At 41.7% G+C, this 27,491-nt stretch overlaps 1 protein-coding gene across 1 annotated transcript; it reads right to left on the reverse strand.

Annotated features, from left to right (window-relative positions):
* Window positions 1–23,856: 23,856 nt before the first annotated feature.
* On the reverse strand, window positions 23,857–25,709 carry LOC132309922 (pectinesterase QRT1-like). The gene is made up of 5 exons (XM_059808176.1): window positions 25,420–25,709; window positions 24,780–24,975; window positions 24,436–24,639; window positions 24,105–24,340; window positions 23,857–24,004 (listed from the first exon to the last, which is right to left on the reverse strand). Exons 1-5 carry the CDS (start codon window positions 25,707–25,709, stop codon window positions 23,857–23,859), a joined length of 1,074 nt encoding a protein of 357 aa, XP_059664159.1.
* Window positions 25,710–27,491: the final 1,782 nt, after the last annotated feature.

Consider the following 27,491-nt stretch of genomic DNA (forward strand, 5'->3'; position numbering starts at 1 on the left):
AAATCCCTATACGCAGCAACCCCGGTAGTGTGTCCCACCCGAGACCGTCCGGCCTGAAAAACGAATAAAAAAAATGCCGAAATGGTAACCGATGCATTTCAAAGAGTCCTGAACTCAAGGAAATGTATCACTCAACTCTCGGACACACCCAGCACACCCCACGATGTCCGACACGTAGAACGAGAAAAAGACAAAAATGCCCTTGCAACAACGGAAAACTCGAAAAAGAAAAATGACGAAAATTGGAAACATTACATATTTGTTATCCCTCTTAAGGATTGTTCCTGCAGCGTTGCCGCGTAGGATTTTTATTTTCTTGTAATGGGTTATTGACTATGGTGTCGGGTATCATAAGTAATGTGTGTGTTTCGTGTTGGGTTGGTATCACTTTTGAATGAGCGGTTGATTAATGGAGGCTCGTTGTTTCCAAAAGATTGGAGTTGTGTAGTTATTTTGGGAAGGATGATCATAGGGGTATTAGTACTTGAGGTTCCTGCATTGGAGAGTAAGTCAATTTTGGGGTGACTTCAGTATTCGGGAAGAAAGTGGTGATTGATTGCGTCGTTAATGGTTTTAAGGAGATAGTTGGGTGTTGAGCATTTTGGATTTTTATGCTCATTTTAATTTTGAGGATTTGTCGGCATGGCCTTGCCATATGGATGTTCTTTTCAAGTGGTAAATAGTGGTCGTTGTGGGAAGTACTGAGAGTGGTGCTCATTCTATTGTTGTTATCGTGTTATCTTCAAGATATTGAAAGAAGAATCGCTTGGCAATGGCTTGATGGTCTCATGGGATGATAGGTTTGAATCGTTGTCTTAAATGAGTGGCAGTGAAGGTGTTATAATGTGATGATTAGTGTTGAGAAGTAGAACGGTTTAAGGTGTGATTCGAATGTAACGTAGAGATTATGAGTTGTTTGTTGTATGTTGTTAGGTAGGTGATGGGATTGCGCACCAATTGAGGTGATTGTGGATAGTTTAGTCCTTAGAGCCAGTAAGAGTGGTGTTGCCAAATAGGCATCTTTTTCTTTTGAAGAGTCAGTGGGTCGTTGTGATTGAGGTCACGAGTCTTGTGTGCACAGTGATCGAGGTAGTGTCGCCTTTAAAGGGTAGAGGTGGAACAAGTGATCACGTGACGTTGTATTTCATAAAGTTTCTCATTGGGAGATTATTGGGTAGGATGGGACGCGGTATCCAACGTGCAGTGATGGTTCCTAGTGTTAATACGTTGAGGGTGTTGGTGCTTTTATCTGATTGGTTTCGGTTAGTATAGTGTTGCGGAGAAGTGTGTGCGAGGTTTCTGTGTTGATTGTGTAGGACGATCCGTTAGTGGTGAGGTCGTTTAGATTGGTGTTCGTGGTCTTTTATATGTTTCCAAGTTGGTTCTCCTCCTTGTGCATAGGAAGTTTATTTAATCTCAAGTGAGACTGTGTGTCCATGGTTGGACGAACGATGAGTAGCGTGTGACAGGTTGTCGGGTGCATTTAGGTGTGAGTCATCGGACTCTTATAGGGGTGGGGTTTGTTACCCTTTCCGTTTGTTCTGGTCTTGGTGAGGACGTCGTTTGTCTTATGTCTTGTCCTCTATCTGGAAGTTGTGTGCAACCGCGGATTGACGGACCTGTATGTGGGTTGTTAGGCTGTTGGGGTTCATTGGTAAATGTTTGGTTGTATGGGTTGACTCACTCCCACCAAGGGGGGTGTAGTCTTTGGTTTTTGTAATGCATGTTTTGAGAGTGGTTTTGACGGTACAAGATGCCGAATAGGTATTGTGTTTTCGGTGTCTGGTACAACCGGTGATGGCTAGGGATGCTCCGTGAATTGTAAGTTTGAGGATGGTTAGGTAATGTGATGTGAATCATGTCTCGGGTGTTTCTATAGATGTTTGATTTGACCAGTATCTTGAGGACAAGTGTTAGTATCGTTTGGGTGTTATGCAGCTAGAAAGTGATTTGGGGTTTCATTGAAGAATAATAGGAATGGTTAACTGTGGTTTTGAGATTTCAGGCATGAGACGGTCGTATTGAGTGTTCTGAAGAGGTAAGAATTGAACTGAATGATGACATAGAGTCGTTTACCTGGTATGGGTGTTATGAGGAGATTAGAGATCTTTTATGCTAGTTGATGTTTGTGACGTTTGACGCCATATTGTTTCTAGCTTGTTAGGGGTTGTGTGATTAATGTGCAATTGGGATTTTTAGAGCTGATATGTGACTGTATAGTTGTTGAGGTTATGTAGAGCGATGGATAGTTTAGAGAGTGAATTTCGTGGTTGCTTTGAGAACTATATCGGGTTGTGTTTGAGGTTTGGACATAAGAAAAGGAACGACGTCTGTGTTGAGATTGGATCGATGATGAGAATGGCCTGGCCAACCATTTCGCCTAAGTTAGTCCATCTTTAGCACGATGTCGGGTCAAAGGTCAATGATTGTTCCAACTTGTTAGTGACGGTGAGAGCACGGTTTTGCGCGTTGTGTCGGTGTGGTAGTATGGATTTGGATGATTTGTCTTGGGTGACGAGGTGTATTAGGGAGGATCAAATATCCGACAAAGGGGTTGTGATACAACCATTGACTATTGAAGATTGTGTTTTTGAGGATTTGTGACCTGGGTACATGATAATACGTTTTATTATTTTGGTGAGTCATGATTATGTAGTCATTAGGAGATTCATTGTTTAATCATCTTGAAGTTGTTGAGTGTAATGATTGCTGAATGATGCGGTTGGTGGTCGCTTGTACTGATATGTGATGGTGTAATTAAGTATTGGATAATGAGTGTTTGGTCTGACAAGGATGTATAAGATAGAGTTGAACGAGGTTCTTTGTCTAAAGTTTAGTGTGTCCATTGAGGATGAATTGGGTTTGGATGTTGTCATGTGTGGTGGTATGATGACTGTTCTTTTTTCGGGCTTGGGAGCTTTCCATGGCAGTGTAGATTGGATTGATGTCCGTTTTGAGTCAGACATAAGGTCATGTTAGTCTTGTGTTTTGATGAAGACAGAGATAGGTAACCACATTAGGTTTTGGTGGCAGTAGCGTGTGATTGATTGGTGACGTCCGGTGTCAAAGGCAATAATGCCAGTGATTTTATAATCTCGGGGTTTTGTGAGGTGTTCTTGGAGAGCGTGTGGCTGTGGACTTCCTTCATAAGGAAGGTAGATTTTGAGGACGAAATCTCTTTAAGGAGGGTAGATTGTGATGTTTCCGATTTTCACCATTTTCTATTTTTTCAGAATTTTTGTAGTCACAAGGGCATTTTTGTCTTTTTTTGTTTTACGTGCCAGACACTGTGGAGTGTGCCGGTTATGTCCTAGAGTTGTTTGAGACATTTCATTGAGTTCAAGACTCTTTGAAATGCAAGGGTGATCATTTTGACATTTTTCAGTTTTTCGGACTGGACGGTCCCATGTGGGACTCGCTACCGGAATTTTTGCATACAGGGATTTTTATCGGGTCCATTAGCATTCCAGGCATTTTATTTAATATATTTTATGTGATTGTAAATTATTATGTGTGTATGTGTATATATGTTTATGTGTGGTGCAAATTAAAGTAAAAGAAAAAGGGAAAATAAAAAGAAAATGGTGGGGCCCACTCTTCCTTTATTTTTAATGGTCAAGAGACCATCTCTAGTCTCATTTCTCTCTTTCTCTCCCGCTGCTCTCTCTCTGTTACTCTCAGCTTTCATTTTTCTTTTTTCACTTCAAGGCTTTAATCCTTGATTCCTCTATCAATTCTTGGTATTTTTAAGTGCCGTTTGCGGCAAATTAAAGCTCACGGTGAGACAATTTTCTCAATTTCCATAGTATTAAAAGGGCATGTGATATGCATTCATAGCATGGGCATGAAAAAGGGTACAATGATTTGATAAGAATGAAAAAGGAAATTTTTGGGGAGAATTTGATGAAACGGTTTTGAGAAAACCCGGTCGCCGCGGAGTCACCAAAGGGCCAGTGTGTTAATATAGCCTAGAGGGAATTAGGGAGATTGCCCTAGCATGGTTAAGCTATCTGGGCCCCAAATGACGCTGCGGAGGTACCAAAGGTTAGGGACAGTAGCCAATCCTTCTCTCATGTCGCTGCGGAGTCACCAAAGGGCAGGTTATATTAACAGTTTGTGAAGTGATGGAAGTTTTCTAAAAATGGGGAGTGACATGCATGACATTGCATTCATGGCACGACATTCATTTGTTTTGAACTTGCAGATTTACATTGTATTTTCCCGGGTTTAGCATGACCCCACTCCCTATTGTCCTATTCATTATTTAGGTTTATGGGGTCACAAGAGGTGCATTTTAGACACCACCTACTGAGCTTTTTGCTTACCCCATTATTTAACATTTTTCAAGACTCGGAAAAGAAGTGGCGGATGACAATCCCCCGTAAGCTTGAAGAAGATTAGGAGTTGTATTTTGTTATCTTTTGTATCTTAGCCCATTTTTTTTTTTGTATAATCTCAAAACTAGAATGTCGTGTATTCATTTTTGCAAGCCAAGGTCATGTATTATAAATCATAACTCTTGTTGGTATTTTGAAAGGAAGCGAGACTACGTAAATACTTAAGTTGAATGGGATGACGATGATGGACTAACTTGGGGAGGTTGTTGATATTGTCGTATTGGGGAATGTATTATAATTTTTTTGTATTGTATGTTGGGACAGGTTGGATAGGCCAAGAAAGGCCATTGCATTGAAATTTTTTTTTAACAGGTTATTGTAGGCCCCTTTTTAGCAAAAGTCATGCCGAATTTTTTTTTATAAATGGAATCAGTTTAGGGTCGTAACAGGTGACCAAAAGGATACTATGAAAATCGATGCAAGACGAAAAATGATAAAATTAACAAAATTGAAGAAGAAAACTTGGAATTCCCATTTTCTTTTAATAAAAAATCAAAATATTTATCCCAAAAATAAATAAATAAAAATATCCCAAGTAAAAGTAGCTATTTGTCACGCCCCACAACCAAGAGGCTACGCCACTCAGGTCCCACGCAGACGCCCAACAGACGATGACATGGAGCCTGCATGGATCGGAGCTTTCTAGACTTCTCTACACAAGTATGGAACTTTCCGGAATTCTCTAGATTAGTGTGGAGTTGTCTAACCTTTTCTAGAGTTGTATAGAATTCTCTAGACTTGTCTTGAACATTGTACATAGTTCTAGAATTGTGTAGATATTTCTTTGGAGGGTTCTAGACACTTAATCTAGGCCACACATTTATATACATCTAGAATGTTCTTGTAAGGCCAAAAACCTATAAATAGGAGGTGGGAGTTCATTTGCTCCTCACCAAGCAACCAAGTTGTAATCTCTCCTCTCAAGCAATACAAGTTCTATACATTCCCAAACTCTCTTGCTCACTTGTCTAACCTCTTCCTACACTCCCAAGTAAACAAAACACTTATCTAGCCTTAGTCTTCACTAAGCTAGCACACTCGGGTAGGCTGACTTAGCGCTTCAAGGGGGCTTGAAAGTGTCTAAGGCCACACGGGGCTTGGAAAGGTTCAAGTCCGTGACAGTTGGTATCAGGGCTAAGGTAGTGAGGCGTCACACCTTGTGTGGAGGAAGCTATGACGGAGCTATCAGACGTGACTGGCACCCAAGAGGAGGCTCTACGTGGAAGGGAAACAAACCCCCTCCAGGCGGAGTGAAGACAAGGGCTAGGTCGAAGGACATCATGGCGGGCTTAGAGGCACGTGTGGCAAACATGGAGGGGTCCATAGCCAACGTGTTGGAGCAGCTTGAGGATGCTCACCAGCGCATGGATGGGCTGGAGTCGGAGGACACTGAGGTCCAAAATGCTGTCAAAGGGTCACTCAATGCCCTAAGTGGTGACTTTCGGCAGGAGCTCCAAGCACTTCAAGAATTTATGTTGGGGGAGTTTGCCACCCTACGTGGCTATGTTGATCAGGAACTTGGCACTTTCCGCGAGCAAATAGAGGAAATGCGAGCGGACTGAACATTGTGCAAACAGGCGGTGGCGTCCGGCACAGCTACTACGGGGGTAGTAGCACCCCGGGTTGATATTCCCAAGCCTAAGTGCTATGGTGGGAACCGGGTAGCAAGGGAGTTGGAGAACTTCCTCTTCAGCACAAAGTAATACTTTGAGGCTACGGGCATGACCGATGAGACCATCAAGATATGCACGGCGACCCACTATCTCACCGACCATGCCATGCTATGGTGGAGGAAAAAGTATGGTGACATAGGCAAATGTACGGTCTCTATTGATACTTGGGCTGATTTCACTAGGGAAATTAAGAAGCATTTCTATCCTGAGAATGCCGAGGATGAAGCTAGGGGCAGACTCCGAAGGCTAAAACAGGTTGGGTCGATTCGGGACTATGTGAAGGAATTCACTAACTTGACTCTTGAGATCCCGGATCTATCCGACAAGGACTCTCTTTTCTTCTTCATGGATGGCTTGCAGTTGTGGGCTAAGACGGAGTTGAGGCGGTGCAATGTGCAAAACCTTGCCACAGCTATTGCAGCTTCAAGAAGGAACCCTCATCCAAGCCAAAAGACAAAGACAAGGACAAAGGGAGGTATGCCGGCAAAGGTGGGGGAGACAAAGGCGTTGCACCCCATAAGGATTGGTCCTGTAAGCCAGGTGGTGGCCATGGAGGCAAAGAGGGAAGGGAGAACAAGGAAGGAGCACCCAAGCCTAAGGGTTCTTACTTCATATGTGATAGACCACATTGGGTACGAGATTGCCCAAAGCGGAAGATCCTCAATGCCATGACGAGCCGCTACGAAGAGCAATAATAGGAGGAGGCGCAGATGGGTTCACTACAAATCCTTAATGCCATCAAGGCTAAAACTGAAGTCCCTAAGGCGGCGGCTAAAGGGCTAATGTTCGTGGAGGCGAGCATCAATGGGACACCCACACGTGCTTTGGTGGACACGGGTGCATCCCACAACTTTGTGAGCCTTGATGAGGCCAAGAGGTTGGGCCTCAAGTATAGCAAAGAAGGGGGCTCCATGAAGGCAGTTAACTCGGCGGCAAAGGCTATACATGGCATGGCACACGGCGTCCAAGCATGCATTGGCGAATAGGGTGGCCACATTGATCTATCGGTGGTACCCATGGACGACTTCAAACTAGTCCTTGGGTTGGAGTTCTTAGACAAGGTGAGAGCCTTCCCTATTCCTTTTGCTAATACTATGTGTATTATGGAAGGTAACACAGCATGCATGGTGCCGGTGGAGCGAGGCGCCAAGTTGGAAGCCCAAGCTTTGTCAACTATGCAGTTCAAGAAGGGCTTCAAGAAGGGAGAGACTAGCTACCTTGTTACGTTACTGGAGACACCCGATGATGAGCTAGTCTCTTCCCCGCAAGAAGAGGTGCCTAAAGAGATACGAGCCGTGCTAGACGAGTACACGGACGTGATGCCTAAGGAGCTGCCCAAGAAGCTTCCACCTAGGAGGGAGGTGGATCATAAGATTGAGCTGGAACCGGGTTCTAAACCCCCTGCTTTGGTGCCCTACCGGATGGTACCCCCAGAGTTGGAGGAGTTGTGGAGGCAACTTAAGGAACTGTTAGATGTAGGCTATATTCGATCCTCGAAGGCCCCATATGGCGCACCGGTGCTATTCCAGAGGAAGAAGGACAGGTCCTTACGCATGTGCATCGACTACCGAGCACTCAACAAGGTGACTATCAAAAACAAGTACCCCATTCCTCTCATTGCCGATCTCTTTGATCAGCTTGGTGGAGTACGCTACTTCACTAAGCTTGACTTGCGCTCGGGGTACTACAAGGTGCGGATAGCGGACGGAGATGAGCCTAAGACTACGTGTGTGACGAGGTATGGCTCTTATGAGTTTCTTGTTATGCCGTTTGGCCTCACCAATGCACCTGCTACTTTCTGTACTTTGATGAACAAGCTCTTCTATCCCTACTTGGATCGCTTTGTGGTGGTGTACTTGGATGATATTGTTGTGTATAACACCACTCTAGAAGAGCACGTGCAGCACTTGAGGGAGGTCTTCCAAGTCCTACGGGAGAACGACCTATATGTGAAGACGGAGAGATGCTCATTTGCCCAAGAAGAGGTGTTGTTCCTAGGGCATAAGATACGAGATGGCAAGCTGATGATGGATGAGGCAAAGGTGAGGGCCATTCAAGAGTGGGAGCCGCCTGCTAAGGTGACAGAACTACGCTCATTTGTTGGACTTGTCAATTACTATCGCCGCTTTATCAAGGGTTACTCGGCGAGAGCAACCCCATTGACAGACATTCTCAAGAAGACGCGTGCTTGGAGTTGGACAAAGTCATGCCAGGGGGCATTTGATGCCTTGAAGAGGGCAATTATAGAGGAGCCAGTACTTAGCTTGCCCGACCACTCCAAGCCATATGAGGTGCACACGGATGCATCAGACTTCGCTATTGGGGGCGTGTTGATGCAGGAAGAACACCCCATAGCTTATGGGAGCCGCAAGCTTAATGACACCGAGCGACGCTATACGGTACAGGAGAAAGAGATGACGGCGGTCATCCATTGCCTACGTACTTGGAGGCACTACTTGCTCGGGGCACAATTTGTGATCAAGACAGATAATGTTGCCACCAGCTACTTCCAGACACAGAAGAAGCTCAGCCCCAAGCAAGCTATTTGGCAGGACTTCCTAGCGGAGTTCACCTATCATTTTGAATACAAGCCGGGCAAGGCCAATGTTGTGGCGGATGCGCTTAGTCGCAAGGCCGAGCTCGCAACTATTAGTCGGCCCCAACACCCTCTTGTGGAGAGGATCAATGAGGGGTTACAGCATTGTAATACCCCTAATTTTCAAATGGATAGTCTCGGTATTTTGTTTAATTGTTTTCTGTTCATTAATTGGTTTTTATTCATTAATTGTTTTGAATTATGTTTTTATATGTTATTTGATTTACTTGACTTATTTGTGTTACTTGAATTAATTAGTTAGTTTATGTGTTTTCTTTGGTTTAATTAATTGAATTATTGTGATTATTTAAGTTAATTGTTTTAATTATTTATTTGGCTAAATCGTATGTTATTTTCTGTTTTACGGTTAACTTGGAATTTTTTTTAATTGAATTAGTAACTTGGAATTTTTATTGTTGAATTAGTAATTACATGTTTTAATTTGTGCCTAGGTATAAAAGTGTGGTTAGGGTTTCAGTTCTGTCTAGGTTTAATTTAATGAGCCGACAGGGTTTAAAATAAAATAGGTTGTGTTTATGGGCCGCGTTTCAGACTTTAGGTATAATTGGACTTAGGGTTTTGGTTGCCTATAAATATATAAGATAATTCTGCTTAGGGAACAAAATAATACAACCAAAACACGTCTGTGGAATTAGAAACGAGGAACAGAGGAAGTTGCAGTGGGAGTCGCCGGAGATTGTAGAAGACAACGTAGAGATTTTAACAAAATTCTCAAAAGGCAAGTTCTAACCTTACTCTCTCCCTTATACTCGTGTTCTTTGCATACTCAATGGTTCCAGGATGAATTACAGGTTTAAAAATAAAAGACGTTGTCTGTTTCATGCTTAGAGTGTAACTGAAACTGATTTTTGGTTTAAAACTTGTAAACTGTTTAACCTTGAACTGTCTTATTTAATTCATGGTTTAATCCATATTAGTAGCATAATAAGGACTGAGTTAAGGACTGGAATCTCCTAGGATTAATTGAAACTCTCTGTAAACCTCTACTGTGAATTGTCGGAGGCGTAAACGGCGACCGGAGAGGAGAACACGAAGAAGAGGAGGGGGAGAGCCGGCTCCTATTGGATTGGAGCCGGCTCCCCTTGGACTGGAGGTGGCTCCAATGGTCTAGGAGCCGGCTCCAGGGCCATTGGAGGCGGCTCCAATATTCTGGAGCCGGCTCCCGGTTGTTTATGCGTGAGTTTTGATTCTGTGGGTTGTTTTTCCAAATTTTTTCAGTGATTAGGCTTCCTAGTGATTGTTTTAATGTGTTTATTGGTGAATGAATACTGTAATGGGTGATTTAGGAGTGGTCTAGGGTAAACATAAATATGCAAAGACCAGATTATATAAAATTGGACACAAAGCGTTAACCATTAGGATTACATGGAGTTAATTACGAAGGTCTTGTAGACTGTGTAGATTTGGAGTTTCTAATTTCTTAATTATATTAGAAATTTTCTGTGAGAGCTTGTCCACTCGAATTATATGTTCATGACAATAGAAACTATGCTAAATATTTATATTTCACTGAAAATTAGTTGATGATTAAATTTAACGGTTGGTGCGGCAAGTTGTTGGACAGGAAACGATAAGTATAATAGATTACTTATATTTATTTTTGCATGCTATAGATTTGAGTGGGAAAATATCTATTTAGGCTCTGTTAATTCTATGGAAACTGGGAATAGGTCATCATTGTAAACAAAGCCCTGTATGATCAAATTATGGATTCTGAATTGGTTTACTTAAGCATGTTTGTTAATCTGTTCTAACATGTTTAGTTTGGACTGTTGGTGTTGACAATTATATGGTCATTATTTTGTCAACAATATGCATAGTAAGGAGTAGTTGACATTGATATTTATATTTTCAATGTGAATCAATTATTGGTATTTTTAAGAATGGTTGCTAATGCATTCTATTATGTGTAGTATGGAATTGTTGATATTGTTGTTATAATTATCGATGCTTTATCAACTATTGGACGGATTGGATTGTATGTACCGGGATGGGACGGTGACATACTGGGTTTGGATTAGCTCAAATTGCTAAGTCCTACCTATTTTGGAGTAAGGGCACGGGTTATAAACTACAATCCTCCTTATATATATAAGTCGGTACGGTTGACTACGCCGAGTGACTTACTGGATTTCTGGTGGATGGATAGAAACGGAGTTTAGATATATTTTTATGTTACCGTGTCATGAGCTTGAGTCTCAGTGTCGACGGTTAGGGTGCGTATATGCAGTTGGATGTGTAGCTGACTGTGAAGGTTGAGGTATACCCTGTTTAGGTTTAGGTACTCATACCCACTCAGGTGCGTATTGTGTGATGCCTTCTATCCAGGTTGAGACCCCCTTCATGGCCTAGCGAGAGTCCAGTAGTGTGGATATATTTATGTACGGATTATTAGTTATTGTTGAACTATTTAGTATGTACATGCGTATCGAGTCTCTGCTTGGATTGTAGTAGGTTAGAACTTGTTCGTGGGCCTGACCCACTCCTATTTTTCAGGTGTACGTCAGTTCCAGGCTTGAGCTTGTTCGTGCAGAGCAGAGACGATCTTCCATTCTACCAAAGATGTAGGGTTTCTTTCCAGATCTTGGATTTGGGTTTTATCTTTTATTTTACTTTCATTTAGTGTGAGACTTTTATTAGGGGTCCACTAGAGATGGATTCCCGAGTTGTTCAAATTATGGATATTTGGTTTATCAAATTTAACATATTTAATTATTTAAGATTATCTTTTAGTTTCTTTTCAGCTTTAAACTTTCATTTCTTAATTCATTTTGTATTCTGTGTTCGCTATAAAATATTAATTGTTTGATACTCCCTCGGGTTTGGGCCTGGGCCTGATCAACCCGTGTCTCGGATCCGAGGGGTATCACAGTTGGTATCAGAGCACTCCAGGTTCAAGTGTCTCTAGGATGTTTTCGTATTAAGTCTTCCGCGTAGCGTTCTCTTGAATAGAGCTTAAGTTAGGATTCATTGTATTCCTTATGATTCGTATAAAAATAGTACTGATGTCTGTCTTTTCGTGTTAACAGATGGTTAACGCTAGAAATGGACAGAACATGCAAGGAACTAGGAAGGAAAGGAGAGCGGCACGTAGGCAACAATATCTCCTACAGCGTCAACAAATAGAAGAAGAGCAGCAAATGCCAGGGTTTCAGGAGGAGCCGGAGGAAGTTCAACAAACTCAGGGTCGGGACAGAGATCCAGAGATTCCTCCTCACCTCAATGACCTCGTTGCTCGGGCTATAGAGGCTGGGGTAACAGCTGCACTCCGAAACCAACCCCAGGTCCAGCAGGCACCTGTACCAGCACCAGTGGTTCAGACGGATTCTTGGGGAAAGGCTAGGAGCTCTTTCACAAAGGGGAGTCCACCTGTGTTCTCAGGCTCAACCGATGCGAGAGCAGCTCACCAGTGGAAACAGGACATTGAGCGTCATCTTCGGTTGGTTCAGTGCACGGAGGTTCAGAAGCAGATGCTTGCTACTTTCAAGTTAGTTGGGGATGCACTACAGTGGTGGGAGTCAGTTACCACCTCAGATGAGAGGATGACATTGTCTTATGATGAGTTCAGTGCTCGCTTTGATGAGAAATATTTTCCCTATGCAGTCAGGGCAGCTATGAAGACCGAGTTTCTAAGTCTGCAGCAGGGAAACATGACAGTGGCGGAGTATGAGCAGCAGTTCACACGCTTGTCTCTCTTTGCACCGGAGGAGGTGGATACAGAGGAGAAGAAGCGCAACAGTTTTGTCAAGGGACTGATGTGGTCTATCAAGAGAGCTATTACAGGTAGTCCAGCCTATACTACCTATGCTCAGGTGGTAGACGCCGCTCTACAACAGTATCAGTTGACTGTGGACATCAGACAGGCTCGTGGTGAGAAGCGGGGAGATAAAGACTCTACTAATCAGTCAGCTGAAAAGGGGAATGGCAATGGTCACCGGCAGAATGACAAAGGCAAGTTCCAAGGGCAACAGCCTTGGAAGAAGCACAAGGGTGGTTCAGATGCTCATCGGAATGGGGCACCCATTCAGAGGCAACAGAATGGGGGACCACAGGCAGGACAGGGTCAGCCACAGGCTAATCGACAGAGGAGGCCATTTGGTACTTTCCAGGGTAGTTGTTACACTTGTGGAGAGTATGGTCATACCACCAGGCAGTGTCCTAAAGCAGGACAGGGACAGGGACAGGGACAGTATGTGCGGCAGGGACAGAGGGGGCCAGTGCCTCTACCAGCTCCACAGGTTCCACGGATTCAGGGACAGACACATCTGGCTTTACCGGCACCGCCACAAACTCAGGGACAGGCACCACAGCAGTTGCATTATGGCAGGGTGTATAACCCCAAGCCACAGGATGTTCAGGCACCTCAGACTATTGAGGGTAAGTTTCCTATTCATGGTTTATATGGACGTGTTTTATTTGATACGGGTGCTACACACTCATTTGTAGCTAGGACTTTTGTTGCTTTATCTGGGATGAGGACGAGGGTATGCACTAGACCTCAGGGTATTTCTACACCATTGGGTGATACAGCTATTATACATGAGAGTGATGGGCCTGTGACACTAGATATTGGCAGACTCAGATTTCTAGCCAATCTATTGGTCCTGGACATGCACACTTATGACGTGATACTTGGGATGGATTGGTTGTCTCACTACCATGCCCAAGTTGATTGTTTTGATAGATCTATTATTTTTACCATACCTGGTCAGGATATGTACGTAGTAGCTATGCCACGTTCTAAAGGAGGCGGTAGCACCTATTTGTTCCATGTGGAGGAGGAAAAGGATGAGGGGATTACTGTGTCATTGGAGAACATACCAATTGTACAGGATTTTCCGGATGTATTTCAGGAGATTCCAGGGTTGCCACCTAGTCGCGAGATCGATTTTGTGATAGACTTAGCTCCAGGCACTGCGCCTATTGCTAGGGCACCCTATAGGATGGCACCGGTAGAGATGAGAGAGCTGAGGGATCAGATTCAGCAGTTACTCAGCCAGGGTTTTATTCGTAGGAGTACATCACCTTGGGGAGCACCAGTTCTGTTTGTGAAAAAGAAAGATGGTTCGCTTCGTCTGTGTATCGATTACAGGGAGTTGAATAAGGTTACGATTCGTAACAAGTATCCTTTGCCCAGGATTGATGACTTGTTTGATCAGTTAAGGGGAGCCACATACTTCTCCAAAATTGATCTGCGTTCTGGGTATCATCAGCTGAGGGTTAGGGAGCAGGATGTTCCTAAGACAGCGTTTCTCACGAGATATGGTTCTTATGAGTTTCGTGTTATGCCGTTTGGAACGACTAATGCACCTGCAGTGTTCATGGACTTAATGAATAGAGTCTTCCGGGCTTATTTGGATCAATTTGTTATTGTCTTTATTGATGACATCTTGATCTATTCTCGGTCGGAGGACGATCATGCTAGACATCTTCGCATAGTCTTGCAGACGCTTCGTGAACACCAGTTGTATGCCAAGTTCGAGAAGTGTGAATTTTGGCAGCGGGAGGTGAAATTTCTGGGTCACGTGGTGTCAGAAAAGGGGATCGCAGTGGATCCGGCCAAGGTTTCGGCGGTGGTTGAGTGGGGACAGCCTACATCACCTACAGAGATTCGGAGTTTTCTCGGTCTGGCAGGGTATTACAGGATATTCATCCAGGGGTTCTCCAAGATAGCAGGACCACTCACTCATCTGACCAAGAAGGGTGTACAGTTCGTGTGGGATGAACACTGTCAGCGGGCTTTTGATGAGCTGAAAAGGAAGTTGACTTCTGCACCGGTTCTGGCTACTCCGCAAAGCGGGATAGAGTATCTTGTTTACACGGATGCATCGTTGCAGGGTCTTGGATGTGTATTGATGCAGGAGGAGCGACCGATTTCTTATGGATCTCGGAAACTTAAGCCTCATGAGCTTAATTATCCGACACATGATTTGGAATTGGCAGCAGTGGTCTTTGCCTTGCGTATTTGGAGGCATTATCTGTTGGGTGAGTCTTTCAGATTATTCAGTGATCACAAGAGTCTGCAGTACTTGTTCACTCAGCGGGAGCTGAATATGAGACAGCGCAGATGGTTGGAGTTTGTAAAAGACTATCATTTCTCTATACAGTACCATCCAGGGAAAGCGAATGTGGTGGCGGATGCACTCAGTCGCCGACCCGTTGGTAGTCTTTCTGCTCTATTCACTACTGAGTGGAATGCTTTGAAGAATGTAGATGAGTTGTCAGATGCTTTTATGGCTTGCATGGTGGTTACACCTTCCATCATTCGTAAGGTTTTACAAGCACAACTCACTGATCAGCAATGTGTCGACAAGGTCACAGAGATAGCTTCCGGAGAGGTTCCATTCTACCATGTTGGGGCTGATGGAGGTTTAAGGTACAAGGGACGGTTAGTGGTACCTTCTGCTGATAATTTGAGGAAGGATGTGATGACGGAGACTCATCACTCTGAGTTCTCTGTTCATCCAGGAGGCGATAAGATGTATCAAGATATGAAGCGGCAATTTTGGTGGGCAGGTATGAAGAGGGACATTGCTCTTTTTGTTTCTCAGTGCAGTACTTGTCAGATGGTTAAGATTGATCATCAGAGGCCGCCAGGAGCTTTACAGTCACTACCAGTTCCGGAGTGGAAATGGGAGAGCATATCTATGGATTTTGTGGAAGGGTTGCCAAATTCTTTCAAGGGGCATAATTCCATATGGGTCATTGTGGATAGGTTGACCAAGTCAGCTCATTTCTTGCCTATTTGCACTGACTACACTTCGGAGCAGTTGGCGAGGCTTTACATTTCAGAGATTGTGAAGCTACATGGCATTCCATTGTCTATTATATCGGACAGGGATTCGAGCTTTGTATCTGGATTTTGGAAGAGTTTTCAGCAGACTTTAGGTACGGAGTTACACCTTAGTACTGCTTATCATCCTCAGACTGACGGACAGACTGAGAGGGTAAATCAGATTATGGAAGATATGCTTCGGTCGTGTGTTCTGGATTTCAAGGGCCACTGGGAGGAATATTTGCCACTTGTGGAGTTTGCTTATAACAATAGTTTCCAGAAGACTATTGGGATGGCACCTTTTGAGGCGTTATACGGTCGACCGTGTCGATCACCTGTTTGTTAGATGGAGGTTGGAGAGAATCGATTCTTAGGTCCTGAGTTCATCAAGGATACCTCTGAAAAGATTGCTCTTATTCGAGATCGCATGCGTACTGCCCAAAGTAGGCAGAAGAGCTATGCTGATCGTCGCACTCGTGCTTTGGAGTTTCGAGTTGGGGATCAGGTTCTTCTTAAAGTATCTCCTATGAAGGGTGTTATGCGTTTTGGGAAGAAAGGGAAGTTGTCTCCGCGGTTTGTCGGTCCATTCATGATTACGGATCGCGTTGGAGCTGTCGCTTATCGGTTGGCACTTCCGGATACTTTGGATCGCGTTCACAACGTGTTTCATGTTTCCATGTTGCGGAAATTTCTGCGAGATGAGGATCGGTATCAGCATGTCGATGTTGGGGAAATTGAGTTGCAACCGGATGCAACTTATTTAGAGCCACCGTGTCGTATTGTCGACCGACGAGATCAGATTCTTCGTAATAAGGTTATTCCTTTGGTTCGTGTTCAGTGGAGTCATCACAATGAGGCTGAGTCTACTTGGGAACGGGAAGATGTCATTCGCTCGCAGTTTCCTGAAATTTTGGAAGAAGGTAAGAGCGAATTCCGAGGACGGAATTCCTTTTGTTAGGGGGAAGAATGTAATACCCCTAATTTTCAAACGGATAGTCTCGGTATTTTGTTTAATTGTTTTCTGTTCATTAATTGGTTTTTATTCATTAATTGTTTTGAATTATGTTTTTATATGTTATTTGATTTACTTGACTTATTTGTGTTACTTGAATTAATTAGTTAGTTTATGTGTTTTCTTTGGTTTAATTAATTGAATTATTGTGATTATTTAAGTTAATTGTTTTAATTATTTATTTGGCTAAATCGTATGTTATTTTCTGTTTTACGGTTAACTTGGAATTTTTTTTAATTGAATTAGTAACTTGGAATTTTTATTGTTGAATTAGTAATTACATGTTTTAATTTGTGCCTAGGTATAAAAGTGTGGTTAGGGTTTCAGTTCTGTCTAGGTTTAATTTAATGAGCCGACAGGGTTTAAAATAAAATAGGTTGTGTTTATGGGCCGCGTTTTAGACTTTAGGTATAATTGGACTTAGGGTTTTGGTTGCCTATAAATATATAAGATAAGTCTGCTTAGGGAACAAAATAATACAACCAAAACACGTCTGTGGAATTAGAAACGAGGAACAGAGGAAGTTGCAGTGGGAGTCGCCGGAGATTGTAGAAGACAACGTAGAGATTTTAACAAAATTCTCAAAAGGCAAGTTCTAACCTTACTCTCTCCCTTATACTCGTGTTCTTTGCATACTCAATGGTTCCAGGATGAATTACAGGTTTAAAAATAAAAGACGTTGTCTGTTTCATGCTTAGAGTGTAACTGAAACTGATTTTTGGTTTAAAACTTGTAAACTGTTTAACCTTGAACTGTCTTATTTAATTCATGGTTTAATCCATATTAGTAGCATAATAAGGACTGAGTTAAGGACTGGAATCTCCTAGGATTAATTGAAACTCTCTGTAAACCTCTACTGTGAATTGTCGGAGGCGTAAACGGCGACCGGAGAGGAGAACACGAAGAAGATGAGGGGGAGAGCCGGCTCCTATTGGATTGGAGCCGGCTCCCCTTGGACTGGAGGCGGCTCCAATGGTCTAGGAGCCGGCTCCAGGGCCATTGGAGGCGGCTCCAATATTCTGGAGCCGGCTCCCGGTTGTTTATGCGTGAGTTTTGATTCTGTGGGTTGTTTTTCCAAATTTTTTCAGTGATTAGGCTTCCTAGTGATTGTTTTAATGTGTTTATTGGTGAATGAATACTGTAATGGGTGATTTAGGAGTGGTCTAGGGTAAACATAAATATGCAAAGACCAGATTATATAAAATTGGACACAAAGCGTTAACCATTAGGATTACATGGAGTTAATTACGAAGGTCTTGTAGACTGTGTAGATTTGGAGTTTCTAATTTCTTAATTATATTAGAAATTTTCTGTGAGAGCTTGTCCACTCGAATTATATGTTCATGACAATAGAAACTACGCTAAAAATTTATATTTCACTGAAAATTAGTTGATGATTAAATTTAACGGTTGGTGCGGCAAGTTGTTGGACAGGAAACGATAAGTATAATAGATTACTTATATTTATTTTTGCATGCTATAGATTTGAGTGGGAAAATATCTATTTAGGCTCTGTTAATTCTATGGAAACTGGGAATAGGTCATCATTGTAAACAAAGCCCTGTATGATCAAATTATGGATTCTGAATTGGTTTACTTAAGCATGTTTGTTAATCTGTTCTAACATGTTTAGTTTGGACTGTTGGTGTTGACAATTATATGGTCATTATTTTGTCAACAATATGCATAGTAAGGAGTAGTTGACATTGATATTTATATTTTCAATGTGAATCAATTATTGGTATTTTTAAGAATGGTTGCTAATGCATTCTATTATGTGTAGTATGGAATTGTTGATATTGTTGTTATAATTATCGATGCTTTATCAACTATTGGACGGATTGGATTGTATGTACCGGGATGGGACGGTGACATACTGGGTTTGGATTAGCTCAAATTGCTAAGTCCTACCTATTTTGGAGTAAGGGCACGGGTTATAAACTACAATCCTCCTTATATATATAAGTCGGTACGGTTGACTACGCCGAGTGACTTACTGGATTTCTGGTGGATGGATAGAAACGGAGTTTAGATATATTTTTATGTTACCGTGTCATGAGCTTGAGTCTCAGTGTCGACGGTTAGGGTGCGTATATGCAGTTGGATGTGTAGCTGACTGTGAAGGTTGAGGTATACCCTGTTTAGGTTTAGGTACTCATACCCACTCAGGTGCGTATTGTGTGATGCCTTCTATCCAGGTTGAGACCCCCTTCATGGCCTAGCGAGAGTCCAGTAGTGTGGATATATTTATGTACGGATTATTAGTTATTGTTGAACTATTTAGTATGTACATGCGTATCGAGTCTCTGCTTGGATTGTAGTAGGTTAGAACTTGTTCGTGGGCCTGACCCACTCCTATTTTTCAGGTGTACGTCAGTTCCAGGCTTGAGCTTGTTCGTGCAGAGCAGAGACGATCTTCCATTCTACCAAAGATGTAGGGTTTCTTTCCAGATCTTGGATTTGGGTTTTATCTTTTATTTTACTTTCATTTAGTGTGAGACTTTTATTAGGGGTCCACTAGAGATGGATTCCCGAGTTGTTCAAATTATGGATATTTGGTTTATCAAATTTAACATATTTAATTATTTAAGATTATCTTTTAGTTTCTTTTCAGCTTTAAACTTTCATTTCTTAATTCATTTTGTATTCTGTGTTCGCTATAAAATATTAATTGTTTGATACTCCCTCGGGTTTGGGCCTGGGCCTGATCAACCCGTGTCTCGGATCCGAGGGGTATCACAAGCATGACCCTCTAGCCAAAAGCTTTATTCAGTTGGCTAAGGAAGGGAAGACTCGGCGCTTTTGGCTAAGGGATGACTTGCTTCTCACTACAGGGGACCGACTCTTTGTGCCCAGGTGGGGCAACTTATGAAAGGAGCTAATAAGGGAGTGCCATGACACCAAATGGGCTGGTCACCCAGGTATGCGGCGCACACTAGCACTCATTGAAGATTCATATTATTAGCCTCGGATGCGCGATGATGTGGAGACATATGTGAGGACTTGTCTTGTGTGCCAACAAGATAAGATTGAGCAACAGCATCCTGCAGGCCTACTGGAGCCATTGCCTATTCCAGAGAGACCATGGGAGAGTGTCTCTATGGATTTCATCACTTGCTTGCCCAAGTCAGAAGGTTGTGGGAGCATTATAGTGGTAGTAGATTGATTCAGCAAGTATGCCACCTTTATACCCGCACCAGCAGACTGCACAGCAGAGAGGGCAGCAGAGTTGTTCGTTGACCATGTGGTTAAGCTTTGGGGAGTTTCGCAAAACATTGTCAGTGACAGAGACCCGCGCTTCACGGGTAGATTTTGGACGGGGCTCTTCAAGAAGATGGGGACGGATCTCAACTTCTCTACGAGTTTCCACCCCCAATCAAATGGGCAGATGGAGCGCATCAACGCTCTCCTAGAGCTTTATTTGAGGCACTATGTGAGTGCCAACCAGCGAGATTGGGCCAAACTCCTTGGGGTGGCACAGTTTTCTTACAACTTGCAGCGGAGTGAGGCTACCAATTACAGTCCATTTGAGGTTGTTACTGGACGGCAGCCTATGACACCCAATGCCATTGCTTCGACTTGTGATGGTAAAACTCCGGCGGCCTACAAGTTTGCCAAGAAGTGGCACGAGCAGTTCGACTTGGCTAGGGCGTACCTTGACAAGGCGGCAAAGAAGATGAAAAAGTGGGCTGACACCAAAAGAAGGCGGGTGGAGTACATAGTGGGAGACCAGGTGATGGTTAAGCTACTACCCCAACAGTTTAAGTCCTTCCGGAGCATGCATAAGGGGCTAGTAAGGAGGTATGAGGGTACGTTTCCCATTGTCAATGTAACGACCCTAGCTGATACCAAAATTTAAAAAAAATTCGGCATAACCTCCCCTAAAAATGGGCCTTCAACAACCTGTCCCAAAACACAAAACACATAATATTATCCAGCATCCTATTCATCTGTTCATTATACTTCAACATAGTTCCTCTCATGGTGGTACATCCACACACCAATTAATCTAACTTATCATAATTATAGTCCCAAAATACCTGGTTAAGATCTAAAGTCCTTGTCTTACAACGTTACATGATACAATTACATGGAAACAAATACCATAATTCCATTAGTTTCATTTACATTAAACAAAAGATAAGTTCGTTCTTAAGTTACAAGGCCATGAATACTAACTTAGTTACATCCCCACAACTATAAATATACATAAAACGGTCAAAATACAAAATAGCAAACAACCTTCTAATAACTTTTAAGCTTGAGGTGGATTGTCGTCCACCGGTTCATTTCCAAGACCTGAAAAAAATAATATAAATAGTAGGGTGAGCAAATATGCTCCGTAGGTGACGCTTAAAACACTTTTCTTGTGTCCCTGTGAATCCATACAAAGAATAGGCCAATAGGAAATGAGGATCATACAATGTCTGGAAATAATACAACATTCCAACTAAACTCAAGCACAACCCACACGATGCCATGAAATGCAAATGCATGCCAATGTCACTCCCCATTTTCTGTTCTCAAACATCACTTTCAAACTGTTAATATAACCCGCCCTTTGGTGACCCCGCAGCGACACGAGAGGAGGATTGGCTAGTGTCCCTGACCCTTGGTACCCCCGCGGCGTCATTATGGCGCCCAGCTAGCTCAACCACGCTAGGGCGACTCCCTAGTCCCCTCTAGGCTATATTAACACTCCGGCCCTTTGGTACCCCCGCGGCGACCGGGTTTTTCAAAACCGTTTCATCAAATCATTTTTCCCAAAATCTCATTTTTCATTTCAAACTCATTCTTCCCGTTTCATGCCCAATGTAAGTGCATGAGTGCATCAATACCATGAATTTAATCATCATTTCACATTCAACTCTATTTAAGTAAGCAAGATATAATTTCGCAAGAATTTCTCATAGGATTATAACATGCTCTTGTACAACAATGCATCTAGCACAACGAACATATATAAATCATCACATAAGCAAGAATTTTCACATAAAACATTTAAAACAAGTTCTTACATAACCACATACACATGCTATAATTTCTTTAAACTACAACTAGCATAAGTAAATATGTCTAGCATCAAATTAGAAGATGTAATTCACATAGGAGCAAGAAACTTGTGGATTAAGAGCCCCTACTTCAAATTTGCACAAAACCCTTAAAAGTAGGTCTTGAATTCGAAATCCAAAGGGTGCACAAAAATTGAAATTGATGGTATGGATGCGTAGAGCTCGTCATGGGCTTCGTTTTGCCTCAAACGACACTTAAAAATACTAAGAGATGAGGGAGCAATCAAGCCTTGAAGATTGAAGCCAAAAAAAGAAAAAAAAAAAAAAAAAAAAAAAAAAAACAGAGAGTTTCTTGAACGAGAGAGAAAAGCTTACGGGAAAATAAAAAAAATTTCAGAACAAAAAGTGGTCTCATGACCATTTTAAGTGCATGTGGGTCCCACCCATTTTCCTTTTTCTTTTCCCTTTTTCTTTTTGTTTTAAATTACACCACACACACAAATATATACACATATGCACATATATATATATATTGACACAGACATTACAGTCAAGCGGGTGGGCAAGGTCTCCTACATGGTGGAGCTTCCACCCAAGTTGAAGATACACCCAGTCTTCCATGTCAGCATGCTCAAGCCTTATCATGAAGACACGAAAGACTTTACTCGGGGCATATCGTATAGGGCACCCACGGCCATTGTCACATCATTTGACAAGGAAGTTGATTGCATCCTTGCAAATCGTGTGATGAGCAGGAGAGGTGTGCCCAAGTATACAGAGTACTTAGTAAAATGGAAGAACCTGCCAGATAGCGAGGCGAGCTGGGAACACGAGGATACACTTTGGCAGTTCGCGGAGCATATCCAGCGGTTCAAGCAAGAAGACGCGACGAAGGCGTCGCGAGCTTAGGTGGGGGAGAATGTCACGCCCCGCAACCAAGAGGCTACGCCACAGAGGCGCCACGCAGACGCCCAGCAGACGATGACATGGAGCTTGCATGGACCGGAGCTTTCTAGACTTCTCTACACAAGTATGAAACTTTTCGGAATTCTCTAGATTAGTGTGGAGTTGTCTAGCCTTTTCTAGACTTGTCTAGAGTTGTATAGAATTCTCTAGACTTGTTTAGAGTTGTATAGAATTCTCTAGACTTGTCTTGAACATTGTACATGGTTCTAGAATTGTATAGATATTTCTTTGCAGGGTTCTAGACACTTAATCTAGGCCACACATTTGTATACATCTAAAATGTTCTTGTAAGGCCAAAGGCCTATCAATAGGAGGTGGGAGTTCATTTGCTCCTTACCAAGCAACCAAGTTGTAATCTCTCCTCTCAAGCAATACAAGTTCTATACATTCCCAAACTCTCTTACTCACTTGCCTAACCTCTTCCTACACACCTAAGTAAGCAAAACACTTGTCTAGCCTTAGTCTTCACTAAGCTAGCACACTTGGGTAGGCTGACTTAGCGCTTCAAGGGGGCTTGAAAGTGTCTAAGGTCGCACGGGAGCTTGGAAAGGTTCAAGTCCGTGACATATGGCTCTAGAATAAGCGGAAAAGAGAAAAATAAATAATAAAAATATTTCAGAACAAAACTAATCCAACAGGAACAACTTTGATTCATATAACTAAAATGATTTTGGAGGGCAAGGGTCTAAAAACCCCAAAAGAACAGTTGTTAGTGGATTCTGTTCTCAACTGATTCTTTAGAAGAATGGGATGAAAATCAACTTAATGCTACCTTTGGACACTTTTATTACCACTTTCTTGTTTCATTTGGACTATCTTAACATCCTCACCTCCTTTTTCAACTCCTTATTTTCTTTGTTACAGAGGGAGGGTAACTCGGGCTCGCAACCCAACCACCAAGTACCACGACCCGGTGCATGCTCAACTCCGTTCTACTAATGACATATTTTCCTTTCCTTTTAGAACAGTGGATGATTTATCTTGCCTAATAATTGACCAAACTTCAATTGGTCACAAGTAGCTCGCAACAACTCATCACAAGTGAGAGCACAAAAGCTCACATGTTACACCCTCCTGGGGTTCCAATACATGCCATGCCAATGGTGTGACAACGCACCTTTTCTGTAAGTACTTGTCATCATATCTTATTTGCTGTAATCTAAGCGAAAACAATGTATACACACTCTGTATTTCACTATAATGCCAATACACGTAACACCGTTCTCATCATCTTTATCATGAATTAATAACCCTCACACTCATTTCTGGTCACACAAGAGGGGGAAAAAAAAAAACACCCAAAATTTCATGGTGCATGCCAGATTTGGAGGAGTGCATCCCTGCCATTGCTGCTCGCGTGCACAAGAATGAAATTAAATACGGAAATAACACTCAAAGATGATACTATAATTTCAACCATTGCTCTCCACCTATGAATTTCATATCCAGAAAAGGTGAGATTTCGTCGTGACTAAAAGACTTTGCCCATGACACCCTATTCCTTCCATTAGCTCCTCTGCCCCTGCACTTGTATTCCCCAAACACTGCAGTCCTGTGGATGCAAAATGAAGTTAATTTCTCAAAAACCATCATTCATTATACTACATTTTAACACAATGTACTACTAACATGAGCTAGAGAAAGCAGCATACATTTGCCTGGATGGGTGGTTCCAATCACTCCATCCCGATGGAGTTATGATATTATCAATGTCACAGAACGAATAAATCGCTCGCGAATAGTTTCCCCAAGCTCTTCCCAAGTACACCATGCCACTTCCATTTATTTTACAGTCTATAAAAGAAAAACCAGTATCATCCTCTGCTGAATCCCTGTGATGAGCTGCGATTGCTCCGAATCTTTCGGCTATCGAGTGAAGAACACATTCCTGCTCCAACACACCAATTTCAAATAACATTATAGAATGCCAGCTAATTCATGAATCATGATCATAGTACTAGACTAGTAATGGTTGGTTCATGCCTGATACAGTGATCTTGAATTGCCAAATATGAAATCCACAGACCCTTGAATGTAAGACTGGTAAAAATAGTGGGACCCAGTGTCATCCAAGAGTGTGTCCTGTGTCCCCAAAACTCTAACTCTATAGAACATTGCTTTATCGCCAGATATTCTCAATGCCACTGCTTGCATTCCATACCCTCCAGGCACTGCAACTACTGAATTCTGCAAATGCCACAACAATTAACATACCATATATTTATATATATCACTGAAAATTATTGGACACGTTGAATGACAATCAATTTGTGAAATTGGGATTGTTCTTATATTAATGTATATTTAACAGATTAATTAATTAGTACCTCGAAAGTGATCCCGGTTGCGCAGAAGTAATCGGATTCTATGGAGACTGAAGCTGATCTATAGGTTCCTAATTCACACCCATGATCGTCTTTATCAGAGGCTTTGTTGTTCCAAGTAATAATGGTGTCCGATGTTCGATTTTGATCTCCAATGAATGAAATGTATGGTTTGGAGAATGGAACAAATACTTTTTCTCTGCATAGTAAGCAAGCAACTCGTTTAGATGAGGAAATTCAAATGGGTAAGTGAAAAAATAGAATCAAAGATGATACAAGTTCTACAATTGGTCATAGATTCAACAAATAAGTACCAAAGCCATTACTGTACAACGAGAGAAATGACTGTGTGTGTGTGAGAGAGAGAGAGAGGGCATAGTGCCAACGCATTCAACTTCTTTCAGTACCCACGTCGCGACATTTTGGTTTACACCAGCCCGAGAAAAAAAAATGAAAAAGTAACTGCAAACATGAAATTAACTTCTGGGTTGCTTCTCGATTGACGGAAGAAGTTATACACACACATATAGAGAGAGAGAAGTCTATACAAATAGTGGTCAATCTCATATATATATATATATATATATATATATATATATATATATATATGCACAGAGAGAGAGAGAGAGAGTTACACACAGACCTGTAAATTCCCGGACGAATGTAAATTTTGACTCTCTGAGAATTATTATGAGGAACCAAATCAATTGCACCTTGAACTGTAATGGAATCAGCTCTGCCATTCTTATCAACCACAATTATCCGACTCACATTACGTTCATCTCTGAAATCCAAGCTCTCCTTATCTGAATCCACCTTCATATCATCCCAAGTAATATAATTCCTCACACCAGTCTCTTCAAATTCCGCAAAACCCTCTCCAATTCCACCCAAAAACACCAAGATAACAACACCAACAAGACCAAAATTCATGTGGCTATCTTTGAAATTGCAATTTTCTGTGACGATATGTTTGTGGGTATATCTGAAATTGCAAGGATTAATGGAATTGATCAAAAAGGGGTAGTGGATGAGGCGAGAAAGAGGTGAAGGTAATAAATATAGGAGCGTAATGTAGTGTCTCTTGTAGTCTTTGTGAGACTGAACGTTTGAGATGGGTTGATATAGCACTGTATATATAACTATTATAGCACACAAAAACACATACAAAGATTGGCTTCATTACTTTAAGCTTTAAAGAATTGGGTAGTGAAAGAAATGGGCAGTCATGAGATTTTTGATGCTTAGAGTAGTAACATATAAAGATGGTTCTTAATTATTGGAGGTTTCTGAGATTTGGCTATATATATATATATATATGTATGTGTATATGATGATATGGAGAAGGTGGTTTGTTAAGAAGTAGTTATGAAACTCCAAGAGATGTACAACGGTTATACATGCTTCTCCAGCTCATACAGTAACTCCTTCGATCTCTTTCTTTAGGTTTTGGATCACTTTCTTTTGAAGCGCGTGTAGAGAAGTTGGGAGTGAGCTCGAGAGAGGAGACTCATTGATTTGATCGTGCAGGTCACGATTTGTGGGTGAGCGTGAATTAGGATAACAGAGCTTCTTTTAAAAACTGGCGCGTTTTAATTCACTGTTCGCCTCATGGGGTTGCTGATGAGGTAACCAGACTGTGAAAAAATGAGAGGGACAGCCAAATGAGGCAGTGACAAATGGGCACCTAAACATATTTTACGCCCTTTGTCCCAATGTAGACACTTATTTTGAAACCGAAGGAGTATTACACAAGCACAAGAAAAATGCTAGTAGTTTAATATCAATAGACATGAGGAGATGTTATAATTTCTCTTTCTACAAAAGAGGTTGAATGTTCAAGTTTTATTGAGTGTACGCGCAAGTCTGATTCTGAGCTCAACTTAGCAATTGCATGTGTAAGGTCGATTTTGAGCTTAACTAAATCTCAACCTTTAAGACTCCATCCCAACACCATCAAGTTAACTTTGAAGTATCAATTCAACCAAAGGTATAAAACCTTCAACTCAAATATTTCAGTCAAGAGTCCGACTCATGTTAAATAAATTAAACTCAAGTTAGAAAATTCATATTAAAAATTAGGTTCATCTTGGGTTAGTCTCATACTTTTTGATACTCGAAAGAAATTCTATAAATTTGAATATAGATACATATAAATTGAAGAAAAAAAACCATTTTCCAAATAATTAACATGCAATAAATAAAGATTTTGAAAAGACAGAGACAAAATAATAATAATAATAATAATTGATCACGGTTACGAGTACATATAACATGTTTATAAGCTATACAAATATAGAGTTCATGTTAAAATAAGAGGTTGAATTGGGATTGGATTGTTGACACTTCAGGCCTAACACTAACAGTCTAACATAGAAATGATAGTCCAAGAACTTGAAATAGTAGGGGTTGGACTCCAGTTGGACTTAGGTTAGATTAAGGTTGGCCCACCCAGAAATTAATATAAGAATTTTTGAGTTCAGATTTATTTGGTATATTAATTTCACGTTTAACATAGGTTACTAATATTTGGTCAAATTCGAGTTGGGTTCCGTACTTCAGATAGCTTAAAATTTTTGCAGGACCCTAATCCTATTAAGATAAAGTTGAAATTTTTTCGAAAGTCAAAGCAACTGCCCAAGTTGGGTTTGGACATACCTTCCCAAGTTGCAAGTGCAAACCATACTACTACAATCTTAATTAAATTGATCACGA

Source organism: Cornus florida, unplaced genomic scaffold (assembly GCF_030987335.1).
Source record: "Cornus florida cultivar Cherokee Brave unplaced genomic scaffold, ASM3098733v1 CherokeeBrave_3.0.0_Hap2_Chr05, whole genome shotgun sequence".
In the NCBI taxonomy this organism is placed as follows: domain Eukaryota; kingdom Viridiplantae; phylum Streptophyta; class Magnoliopsida; order Cornales; family Cornaceae; genus Cornus; species Cornus florida.